The following is a 13,474-nucleotide window of genomic DNA, read 5'->3' on the forward strand; positions in this document are numbered from 1 at the left end:
GGCAGTAGTGCAATAGTCCTGACTTCTCAACCTTTTTGACTCAAAAATGAGAGACAAATCCAAAAATAATGATGAATAAAGGTACAAAATTAGGAACATTTTAAAATATTACACTAATTTTGTCAGAAACTTAATAAAACAACATATTTTGCATCAACTTGCATTTTTGAAGAGTAAAAGGCATGAAACTGTAATGTCTGTCACTGTGGAGTAACTGTAATATCATAATTTTCCAGAAAATATTTTATGAGGGGCACAACAGACAGCATAAAGCAAAATCAGAGACATCCTGCAAACTCAGGGGCAGTGGAGAGCTATGCAGTAGTAATGCTATTGCTATCACAACCATTTGGTCTTTACATGAAGGGTAGATTTATAATTGACAAATTGTCAGACTTAGTAGGACAATTTACTTGCAGTATATCTGGAAAGGCAGCTTCTCGATAGTTTTGTTTTTGGGTGGCAATAAAATGGCTAGCTTTTATTAATGGATTTAGTAACTTCAGACAAATGGAGAGCAGAGCTGGAGATGCGGCATCAAAAGAATCTAATACAGGTCAAGGTCAGACGTAGAAAACAAAGGCACGTTTTATTCAGTATGTCAAGGAAGTGCACTGGTATCTGTGAAGGCACACACTTTTGGCAAGCACTTAAATTAAACATATCTTCTACGGACCACATGCTTGCAACTATGAAGAGTAGTCTCCATTCCTAACATAAAATGAGTATGCATGTTTAGTTTCCACGATTTTAAGGCAAGACTACGATTCTTATTCAAAGCCACAACACCGTGCCATTCCCTCCTCGTTCATTCATCTGTGCTACTCATTGCGCAGGCATATTACCTGCTTCAGGTAAGTTAGTGCTGGTCCTCTTCAGGTGCAGGCACTGTTGCGCTCACATCTAAAGATCAATTGTCTCACGTCTGTTCTGACCTGAAGATGTTGCGTGCATTAATATTAACCTTTTATTTATTTTCCATCACTTTTTTCATATAATCGGGAAAAGCCGAAAGACATTACTTTAGAAAATGCCGGTATGTCGTCTGAATATTTGTAGTGTGTTAGTTTATTAACATTCCATCCCATCCAAGTGCATTGGATGTTTTAATTTTAGGCTTGTTTAAAGGAAACACACTCCTTAAAACGTGTTAGTAACCGAAAGATTAGGGCTTTCTTACTCTGCCGTAGTGATAATTAATTTGAGCCCTCCCCCTGTGGGCTGCCCCAGGGAGAGCGAGTGAAACAGGAAGGAAGGTACCGAGTGCTGTTACGGGTGTTTAACATGTTTAAAAGTGCACCAGGGATGGTGGGGGTTAAATACCAAGGAGCCAGCAAGGATTGTTAACCCGCTCTGCGCCACATCAGACACCCTGGAAATGTATAGCTAAATGTACATAATGATGGAGATTGAAAATATTGTAGCTAACACAGTGCTGCTTAAAGCCAGAGGAGGTAAGGACAGAAACCAGTTTATTATTTTCAGTAAAAAAATCAATAATTCGTGTTAATTGTTATCAATGTTGTAAAACCTTCAGAGTTTGTACTTTGTTTTTAACTCATTCGTTACCCGAAGTATTTAAAAAACTTGTGTCGATGGTTGTTTTTCCCTTTAACTGAACACACCACCATAATGTATGTTTATTCTACTTCGATGTGTCTGTCAGCAATGTGTTGTACCCCTGTCCAAGACTCTACGAGTAAAACGTGTTAAGAAGGGCTTCTCTTAGAAATGTACTAGTTTTAAACCCGTGAAACAATGTTGCTGTTTGCATAAAGACATGGTACTTTATCTGTATTTTTCTTCCTCTGATTCAGCACAATTTCCCCGGGGCGTGCCTGCACACTACAGGATACTATGTGTGACTGTGTGAGCTGATGGTCGGGCTGCTTGCACTTCTGTAGCCTTATCTGTTTTGTGAGTGCTGTGTCTTTACTTGGCGTTATCCATGCCTTGGATCCAGCCTTTGCATGACTTCGTAGTCTGAAGTGCTGCTTTTTGTAACATTCCATGTTTCTTAATTCTCTAAAAGAAATTGTTGAAGGCCTTTTTATTGCAGAAAAGGAGAGCTGGATGCAGTTCGTGCTGCATTCTGAGCTCTGTCCGTGGGATTCCTGCTGAACTAGAGGTCCAGGCTTGCAGGATAGGGCAGATGGATGTACTGATGGACTTCGTACCTCTTGCTGGCTTGCACGTTGTGCAAATGTGACAGGAGTAGAGAAAATACAGTTTATGCAGGAAACCCGAACTGCAGCAGTTTAGCTCCGTTTTCGTTATCTGATCTTCAGTTCTTGAAGTGCATTTACTTATTTGCACTTATCAAAAGCAAGACATCACAGCTGACTTAATTGTAGCTTGTTGTTTCTCAATGAGAAAGTGTTGCTGGCTAGTTTTATACGGCTTTTTAGAAATTGAAAGTGTTTTGTAAACCGTGCTGTTTGTCTGATTTTAAATATATACCCAAGTGTTCATGTTTATATACCCTTTGTTAGCAAATTTGGTGTTAATTTAGAAATGTTTAAGCTCTGAAGCTGTAATCTCCAGATATGTAGAGGTGGGAATCCATCCAATAGTGTACACCAGGGAAAGATGTGGAAATATTGTCCAGACTACACTGTTAAGGACCGGTTTAACATCTGGTTAACAATAGAAGTGGGTGATGACCTATTAGAGTTTCTCTGTCTGTCTCTCTCTCATTATATGTGGCATGGAATAGAAGGACTTTGTGCATATCCATCTGGCACAAGGAACACTGCAGATAATGGCAGAATCACTGTGTGCTTATCTTTTATTCAGGAACTAAAGTTCTGGGTCTGTTACCCATTGAAAGTGTGTGTGCGCACAAGTGCCACTTAAAAGCTTTCTTGATGGGTCATATTTCATCAAGATCTGTATCTAATTGTTTGCTTGTTAACCAAGAGATGTACTAGTCTAAGGACCAGCCATGTGTCTCGGTGAACTAGTGTTGCATGTCCTTTGACACAGTCTGTCCATCATTAGTACTTAGAGGAGAGTTACAGGCAGTATTTCAGACAAATACAACACTAGAAGTATAGTTTCAATGTTAAAAATAAAATAATTGAAAAGATTTGGGGATTAAAGATCTCTTGAACAATTAAAAACTCTTGAGGTCTGGTTTGTTTAACTCAAAGGAATGTTTACAAATTCAGATTCTTGTTTAGCTATACAGTTTTTTTAAATATATTTAGTATGTTCTGGCAGATTTGTTCATGCAGTCTGTAGCAGACATCAAATTACTTAAAATCTCTTACCCTGTATTCTACAAAAATGTATTTTGCTAACAATGCTATAAATGTATTCTGTGCTTAACATTGCTGGTTTGTTATTCTTGTATGCATGTGTTATAAGTCTGTGCTTCCATCTACAACCTCTCTCCCCATTTTGACACATGGGTCACTGATGTGACACCCAACTTTTTCGAGCCAATGTTCACACTGCCAAGCTAGCCCTGCCATGGTTGTTCCATTATGGAACACACACCTACTGTCATTTTAGAGTATCCAAACCACCTGTTGCATGTCTCTAGAAAGTGGGAGGAAACCAGAGCATCCAGAGAAAAATCCATGAACACAGGGAGAACATGCTGATAGTTTCCAAGCCAAGAATCAAGGACCTTTAGCTCTGAGGCAACAGTGGTACATGCTACACTGTTGTGGCGTCCTATAAATATTATAACCTACTATTTTTTTTGTATTTTTTTTTTTTTACCTTGGTTGAGCCTGAAAGTGGTTCATATGGGTCAGCTCTCTACCTAGTTAAGAACTACATAAATTAATGTAGGTCACACTAAAGGAGAGTATCTCTTTCAAATGAGGCCAAGAGAAGGATTTGCAAACACTTGCTGTCACGGCTACCTATTTGGTTGGTTGTCTTGGATGTGTTATTGTAGTTTGATGTTCCTTGTCCACATATTACAAACAAACTCGGGTGGAACTAGTTGTGGCATTCTGTACAATGAGATGCTACTCCTGCCTTATAACAAAGCACTGAAGTATTAAGGAAATCTATTTTTACTTGTGCTATACTGTTATGGTGTTTGTGTTCATAAAGTTGAGCATATAAGTAATGAATGTTGTTTGTAGTCCTAGATTTGCATATAATGTGATTTGAATCATTTAACCAGACAAATGCATCTGAGTTGCCCCTGTAATGAGAAACCTATACTTAAGAATCTTGCCAAGTTAAAAGATTTGGAAATAATTACTTTCAAAGTTAGCAATTGTTTATCTGTAATTCCTGCATTAAAAGTGAGATTAGAAATGTGACCACTTTGTGAAGGTAATTTTGCTGCTGTAAAGAGACATTGTAGACACCTGCTATAATGTTGTCATTTTCATTCAGAACTTGACAAAGAAATTTAAGAATAAAAACTTGGATGTAGAAAACTAATGTTTGAACAAGACAAAAGAAGCCTTTAATGTGAACAGATTTTTGAATGGAATAGTAATGTGACCTATTCAGAACGTCAAGCCTTGTATGTTCAGAAGTGGATCTAAAAATAAGACTGATGATGAAAATGATGTGGCTGATGGTACAAAATGGCTTTTAATTGTAATAAAATTAGGGGTTGGAAGGGTGGCCTAATGGTTAAGGTGTTTGTCTTACAAACACAAGGTGCAGCGTTTGAATCTCACAAGGGATAATTGGCTAGGCTTAAAATGGCTCGCAAGGGCCGTTGGCTTAGTACTAATCTATGAACCTAATGTTGCCGTTTAGTGTAAGTGTATTTTTAGAGTGTCAGGAGCTCCAGGTGGAGTTTGAAGTTTAGCAACCTGTGAAGGAAATGTCTAGTGGGAGGGTAACAAAGCAGTGTCCATAGGTCTGTCCATACAAGATAAGACAGGAAGTGGGCACGGGACAGGATGGAAGAATAGGCCACAGACAAGAAAGAAGTAGAAACCACTTGTTAAAGGAATTGCTGTTCTCTGGAGTGTTTTTATCCAAGAGGCTGTTAACAGAACCTGAGAGAGAGAGAATTGGTGCTTAACATCTTAAAGTTTGTGTCCACTTTGTTTTATATGGTTAGAAGAAATAAATATAAATCAATTATAATTTACAGAAAGTTAAATCTTGCTGCATCATTTCATGATGGTAATTGCAGCTATTATACAAACCAAAGTTGTAGAAAATCTATATTTCATTGTGTAATGATTCCATTTTACATTTTGAATGGAATGCAGACACACGTACAGAAATTTGTTTTGAAGACTATTTCTGTTAATCCCATCTTACTTATGGTCTGCATTTTGCACTTAGTGGCTACATAACATTAATATTTTATTCACAGTACTGATAACAGGGATACAGCTATGATTCTGATGTGGATTTGAATAATGAACTTGTGCATGGCCATTTAAATGATAAAGTTCTCTTTGAGTGAATCCAGCTAGCAGTTCCAGCAGTGTAATTGGCTCTCTGAACGTGACTATTAATTTTTTTTTTATTTTTTTTTATTTTTTTTTTTTTTTTTGTAGTTTAGTTACCCAAGCTTCACTATGATTTACTGATTTCAATAAGGGTCAAGTATATCCCCATATGGTTTTATTAATTAGTGGGGAAAAGACTGATTTCTGCAGAAAATCAATTTAAAATACAAACTGCACGTACAAATATTGTCATGCAGGTAGATGATTTTATAAATCCAGAATTATTGATCTAACAGAATTTATTTTTAACAATTTGATGCCACTGCCATTCATGAAGTAAGTTCTGGTAGAACAGTTATGCCCAGCTACACTTGCATTTTAAGTTCTAGTTATGCTTAACAGTACCATATTTTTTTAAGATCTCAGTAAAATAGTATAAATGTCTTGTATAGTGGTAACAATTATGCAGTATATGAATTGCTGGCACTTTATTTTTAATTTTGAAAATGATTGCCATATTTATTATTATTTATTGGTCATGTTAAAAATAAAAATGTACTACCTGTGTGAAAAATGTAATTTTTCTAATCCTTTTTACATAATAATTGTTTGTTAAATGTGATATTCAGCCAGACAAGTTAGTTACATAAACTGAGTGATTAATTGGACTACAGAATGTTGTGCCCAGGATTAGCATCTTATTGATAAAGAATGATCAAAAATTGTAAATATATGGAGACTAAGTTGAAAAGATTGGGGCTTGGTATAATGGTTAAGGTGTTTGACTAACAAGCATAAGGTACATTGTTTGATTCTCACCTTTGGGAGGGAAATTGTTTAATAGGCTTGTATAGGCTCCAGGGCCATTGGCCTAGTACACACCTATGATTTAAATAGATCTACTCTTTAACCTTTAATATTACATAATATTTAAGACACACATTTTAAATCGGTAGATTTTCCAAAGCAACTGAGATATATAAAAGTAAGATCCTTTTTTATGCATCGATTTGTGGATGAGGAACTAAGACCGTGTTTTGGCAAAACAAATGCAGTTGGTTTATAATTTTCATCCTAAAATGTAAGATGCTCATTTAATTAAAGAAATATAAATGTGGATATTATTAGTACCACTGTTTCAGACTTTTTGTATAATAAAGCCAAGTACAGTTCTAAATTTATTTTAAACTGTTTATATCGGTCTGTATGCCTTTGTTGTTTGGGTGAACAAAACTATATGCCCTTTCATAAAATATATTTCTGAATGTAAGAAATATTGACCCGAGTCTCAAATGTACATTAGTTTATATGTCTAGATTTTTAAGTGTATTCAGTTAAGTTCCAGTGAATTTATAAATGTGGTTAAATGATGTGGGCATGGAGACTCTAATATCTTTTTTTTTTTTTTTTTTTTTTTAATTAATTCTTATTATGTGAGTTGAATAATGGGTTTATTTGTTTTTTCTTAATTTCTTACTAAAAGTAATAACCAAAAAGCCTTTTATAACTATTCTATTTGTACCCTATATGTTTAGCATGAAGGGTTTGAAGTTTATTAAAAACAGTAAGGAATGAAACCATGCTGAAGTATTTTCAGTTCAGTTTTACAGAGAACTTTTTTCCACTTTAAGTATAGTGGTACTTTCTGATTTTGATCTGAAATACGGCATTTATTTATTCTTGTCCTTTTTGTTGCACAGGTAGTATCCATGTGTTGAATTTTAGTTTGTTTCCATCTCACGATAACTTAAAATCCTTGTAAACACCTGTTTTGGGAGCAAATAAATGTTGGTTTTACTTCTGATGATAGAATAATGTATTCAATTTTAATGCATTGTGCATTTTCTACAGTGAGAAGAAAGTGTATGCTTTCTGGTAGTTGAATATGATGACCTTTGTAGTAGCCATGAAGTAAAATGTAATAATTATAAAACAGGTGTTCTGAAAGCCAGAACTTGGTCAGTTGTGAAGACGTAATGCATCTGTTGGCACCAACCAGTCTACTGGACTCACTTGGCCTACCCTGGGACCAACAAGGCTGTAGAGGACACTGGTACATTAGCATCCTGCTGCCAGGGATTATGTCCTTATCCTTTTCTCATCCTCTAACAACCCAGTGAGCCCTGTATTGTTGTTGCATTGGTAAGTGCATATATGCTTCTGAACATACAGTATGTAACCTAGCTGTATACCACCTTTGCAGTGCTGTTACATTGCAGCAAGCCTAGGCTGCTCCCCTCCCCCAGGATGGGCAAGCCCATGTGTCTGCTCACTCTTGTGGCCCTTCCAGTACTTGAGCTGTTAGATGAATATGGGTTGTTTGGGTCACAGTAAGGGCTTTATCCCTCTGTTTCATGGGGCCAGTTATAAAACAGTAATTTTAGTGCCTTCCGTAGATCTGTCTTGTAGTGTGTGCCCCTTCTGAAAGTATATGCCTCCTTTGACTGTAAATGAGTGTCTGAAAATAAGTCTGGGAATATCTTCACACAAGCAAGTCGTACTGCACCTGTTAAGCCAGATGTGATTGCTTAGCTGTCATCAAGTGGCATTAAAGATCCATTACTCTCATACACGGACTGGAATGGCTAACCATGGCTTATTTATTAAGCATAGAGGGACACTCTAGTGGCATGCCAACTCCTTCAAGTTCAGCAAGTGGTCTTTTTTTGTTAGCGTAGGATAATTATTGAACCATCATTGTGTGAGGGTGAAGGGGTCATATTCTTTTCAAAGCTTGTACTCTTTGGAAAAGAGAGATGAGAATACAGAGAACACCACGAACACCATATTATCTCTGCATGAGTGAAGCGGCAGTTCTCGGATGCTGAGTTGTATTGGTACTGGAAGTTAAAAGGTCGAGCTGTTCCAAGATATAATGGTGTCTCAAAGTATATGACATGCATACTTGTTAAGTTACATGATTTATCTGGGCCTGGCTACATCTGCTGTCAGGGTTGTTTCATCATATTTCTTCTTACAATGGATATATTTCCATCACAGTGCACCTCAAGAAAGTGGTACTGAGTTATTTCTGACTCTCTGTTAAGTATCCATCTGTATGAAGTCTGGAGTCTTATCTCTATGTGTAGAACTTAGTCACCGTGATGACAGCTGCTCAGTTTTGCAGGTCCTTTTCATGTGTCTGCTACTATTTCTCACATGAATGTAATGAGGTACGAGTCATTGTCCACCTACACACAATACACTTTTATTTCTGATTGTGCTTTTCATTGAAAGAAGTCACCAGTTGTTCTTGTTTTACATTTTATATCTGCCAGACTGTGTGATACAAGCTAACCACACTGCTAAAGGAGACTCACAAAACAAAATGACTGTCTAAATGAAAAATATATATGTGGGTCAACCAACACGATACAAATGAAATAAACTGCTAATAGATGTCAAACAAGAACAAACAACTGGTTTAAGAGGTTAGCTCTTTTGCGAGGTTGCCGCTTCTTCAGACCAAATACAAGAGATGCATTAAAACAAACATATTTAAAACGAATCGGTAAAATAACCCAATCCCAGTCACCGCCTACTTAAGAGGGCTGGCTTAAGGGAACGTCCACTATAAAGTCCTGGATGTTCATAGGCTTGTAAGGAAGCCATTTAAATTCGCACATTTCAACAACCTTGTTAAAATCACAAACCCATGCGGCTGTTTTGGGGTGGTGTGGGCTCCTTTTAATCCCGAATCTCTTGTGTTAGAGTGTGTGTGTGTGGAATAAGGAACAAAATGATTCTGTTTTATGGTATGCAGCTATATTTAAGAACTCGTTTAGACAATATGAATTTGGCACATGTTTAGGGATGGCTTTAAGAAGACTTTGGTTTGATCTGTGTAGGGAAATGAACAGACTTTACTGACCCGAGGATCTTGCCTTTCGGAGAAGCCATAGAAATGGCTATTTCCAGAAACGGTGGCACAGAAAGCAGTACATCTTGGTAGTTATTGTCCCTTGCAGGCAGTACACAATATGTAGGAAGAACACCTGCAGTGACAAAGGGCATTGGTTTATGGGTAAACTGTCCTAAACACTGGCAAGAAAGGGTGACTGAGATAAATGTGCAAAGATCAGAGAGAAGACAGCAGTCTACCTTTATCAAAATAAGCTATCCAGAACAATTCTGCAAAAAGTAGAGCTTGGGGAATGCATTTTCCACAAGATACAGTAAGTAAGTTGTTGATTTGCTGTCTGTATTTTGCACTGGTAAAGAATGCAGATGATACAACTTGAGCCGATGACCCTGTAAAGGATCCTTGGGGAAACGTGCACTAGCTTTCAGGAAACGAATGAGCACAGTATCCCGTATAAAAGTAAAGCTGTTAAAGTTTTGATACAGGTCTTTGTTTCATTGTCAACCATGGAGGTCAGAGTTGTAGTTTCTTGTTTAGTGCCTCCCAGTGAAGGTTGGAGATGCAGCAGAGCATTGTATTAAAGAACTACTACAGACAACTGAAATCTTGCCGTGAAATTCTTCGTAATCCAAGTCAGCAGCAAGCAGCACATTAACTATGTATTACTAACTTTAGTTTAAACTCTGCCCTCATAGAACAGATATGTTTGATTTTCTTTTATTGCATTGTGAGGGGACAGCCGATGAGACTACAGTGCCCTAGTATGCTTTGTTGAATCTTAGCAATAAGAAATGCTGTCAAGTTTGAGAATCCTAGAATAAGTCAGTTACTGTTTTTTTTCAGTGACTCTTGCATATTTTTTCCTACACATGTATTATTGCATCTTTTAAAAGTTTTTTGCAAAAGGATAAATAAATAACTAGGATAACAGAGCCCTTAAAAGTGATATTTAGGAGACTCTGGTCCTATCTTCCCCTAGTCATCCGAGAGAGTCACACTTCCTGGCTTTTTAAAGGTCATGTAATAGTTAAAATTGCATTCAGTTATCTACTTTTATTTACGTTCAAACTACAAAAAGGCTTAATAGGTTTATGACCTCTGGGGAGGGGGTGTGTGTGCCTTACTTGGCAAAGTATGTTCAGATGTGTGCCTACAACAAAACTACTAGGCTAAGTCATGCTTTTTAATATGTGAAAGTATTGGAATCCTTCTCTAGGGAGGGCAGTGCACTCTGGGTAAGGAAGTGTTGCTGTGTTTAGGGCATATGACATTGTATACTTGAGCTTCTCCGTCTGCCTGTGTTCCTCTCCCTATGGGAAGACAAAAATGGGCAGAAATGCAAACAAACACCAGTCACAACCAAAGTGACACATAGCTCACAACACCAGTGTGCCACCCAACAACAGCCCCTAAGGTAAGACAATATACCCAACACTTTAGTCATAGGTGACTCTATAGTCAGGCACACTGATGTCCCACTCACCAGGCTGAACAAGGAGAAAATTACAGTCCGCTGCCTGTCTGGTACCGGGATCCACCACATTACGCATGCACTCAAGTCACTTCACAGCAAGTACAAATGCGACTCTGTCATTGTCCATGCTGGAGTAAATGACTTGAGCCGCACCTCCCTGGACTACATGAAAAGAGACATGGAAGAGTTCTTGGATCATGTGACCCAGGCAGGTATGACCCTAACCCTGAGTAGTATCCTGCCTTTGCCCAGAATTATACCACAGTATAAGGACAAAATGATTGACTTCAACAATTGGCTAAGCTTCTGGTGTCATTCAAAGGGGATCCAGTATTTGTCTGCCTGGGAAGACATGATTGACAAACCACAATGCTTTGCCAGAGATGGTCTGCACCTGTCATCCCTGGGATTCAGGTTACTGCCTAAAGCTCTTGCCACCCCTATAGTGCCTTTTTTAGGCAAGGTTCAAAGGATAAAACCACCACCATAACAGATACAAGCATGCAAAATCTGAAGGTAATGCTACTCAATGCTAGAAGTCTAAACCTCAAAATGCACTCTCTCGAGGCACTCCTAAAAATGGAGAACATCGATATCTGTGCAGTGACTGAGACCTGGTTCAAAGCTCCAGAGAGCACCCCTGCAATACCAGGCTACAATTCTTACCACACTTTTCAGCCACAAAACCAAGACCGAAACACTAAAGGTAGAGGAGTGTCCATATTCACCAAGGATATTCACACTTCCAGGCTAGTTGCTCAACACAATGCATCTGAAATTCTCCAGGTGCAACTAACACTAGGTAAGACTGCAATCCAAATTGTAGCTTGCTACAGATCCCCCACCATACCCCAAGATTCTCACTACACCTTCCTAAACATACTGGAAAATATTAAGATACAACCAAACACCCTAATACTAGGTGATTTCAACTACCCTGCCATTAATTGGGAAAACTACTCGGGTACCAACTCCTTTTCCCAACGGTTCTTAGAATTCATAAATTCCAACGCCCTGGATCAACTAATCCATTGTCCCAACAGGGGCTCCAGTATCCTAGACCTGGTCATTACCAACATGGGAGATAGATGCTCCACACCAGTGGCCACCCCCTCATTGGTCAGGTCTGACCTTAAGCAAATCACCCTTGACATCCACATCCCACCCCCACCCCCCCAGTAAGGAAACCTCCTTAAAAAAACTTCTCCAAAGCCAACTTCATGCTACTGAAGTCAGAAGTGACAAACTTCACAACTCCCACGCAGACAGGATCTGGAAGTTCGACTGCAGAATCCTACACTAAGGCACTGTATGAGCACATCAACTCGTGCATGAATCGCGCCATCCCAAATAGAACCAAGGTGCTCTTCTCCAAAAAAAGGAAGCCAATCTGGTGGTCCCCTGCTATAAACAAACTATACAACAGAAGGAAGAAACAGTTGCAGAAAATCCCAGGATGCAAAAAACTCCCTCACCAGCCTCAGTAAGAAGCTGAGATCCCTCATAAAATCCTCAAAAGCTAGTTATGAAAATAAAATTGCCAAAGATTCCAAAGACAACCACCAGGCATTCTATTGTTATGTCAAGAATCTAAATGGCAATGCTCAGATCTGCTCTGAACTGCAACAGAATGGCATTAAATATACTGATCCCAAGGATATTGCCAATATCTTGGCAGATCGATTTAGTGCCAACTTCACTCCCCTCTCACCCCATCTCAATACAAAAAGATTGCCAAATTCCAATAATCACAGCCACACAGGTAGAAACAGCACTCTCCAAAGCTAAGAATACAGCATCCATGGGACCAGATGACATCCTAGGCTGTGTACTACATGAACTACAAAATGAACTGGCACCCCACCTAAGTGACATGTTTAATCATAGCCTCACCTCAGGCTTCGTGCCCACTGAGTGGCACACAGCTACAGTTATCCCGCTCCACAAGGGAGGATCCACCTTGGATCCCGGGACCTACCGTCCCATCAGTCTGACAAGCCTGATCTGCAAGGGCATGTAACGCATTATCATGGAACTTATAAACAAAGACATTGGCAACCTCCAGACACTGGACCCCACCCAGTTTGGGTTTGTGAAGGGCCGATCTTGTCTCCTGAATCTGATTGACTTCTTCAAATCGGTCTCCAGAGCTGTGGACGAGGGTAAGGAGGTCCACACAGCCTATCTGGACCTCGCCAAGGCCTTCAACACCATCCCCCACTCTGGAATCGTAGATAAACTTACTAAGCTGGGCATAAATCCCTACGTCACTCGATGGGTTGCCAACTGGCTTACTGACAGAACCCATACTATAAAAGTAGCCAACTCCAAATCCAACTCCAGACAAGTGGAGTACCTCAGGGTTCAGTCCTGGGACCACACTTGTTTGGCATTACTTCTCTGAAGTACAGGCCAACATTAAGGGACTCTGGTTAACCAACTTTGCAGATGACTGCAAACTGGGAGCCATTATTGAATCCCCAAATTATATGGATATTCTACAAAAGGGCCTTACAGAAACAGATGCCTGGTACCAGAGCCATGGGCTCAAGCTTAATGCCAAGAAATGTAGAGTCCTCCCCTTTGGAAAAAAAACATGTACTCATGAACTACCACATAGGTGGCAGGACACTAAATACTGAAAGTGTGATGAGAGACTTAGGGACACAAGTGGACAGTGGTCTCACTTTTGATAACCACATCACCACAACAGTCAGGAAATCCTTGTACGTGGCACACCTCATCTCTAAG

The 13,474-nt window shown here is 39.0% G+C and overlaps 1 protein-coding gene across 2 annotated transcripts in view; it reads left to right on the forward strand.

The window, feature by feature from the left end:
- The first annotated feature begins 1,245 nt into the window (after positions 1 to 1,245).
- The window catches only part of GRK4 (G protein-coupled receptor kinase 4), a 1,249,698-nt gene continuing 1,237,469 nt past the window's right edge, over positions 1,246 to 13,474 (forward strand). For both annotated transcript variants that reach the window (XM_044062922.1, XM_044062923.1), the window contains exon 1: positions 1,246 to 1,454. In XM_044062922.1, the coding sequence (XP_043918857.1) occupies positions 1,391 to 1,454 (64 nt within the window). In that variant the 5' untranslated portion in view covers positions 1,246 to 1,390. The remainder of the gene's footprint in view (positions 1,455 to 13,474) is intronic.

Source organism: Protopterus annectens, chromosome 2.part1 (genome assembly GCF_019279795.1).
Source record: "Protopterus annectens isolate FY-2018-M chromosome 2.part1, PAN1.0, whole genome shotgun sequence".
NCBI lineage: Eukaryota > Metazoa > Chordata > Ceratodontiformes > Protopteridae > Protopterus > Protopterus annectens.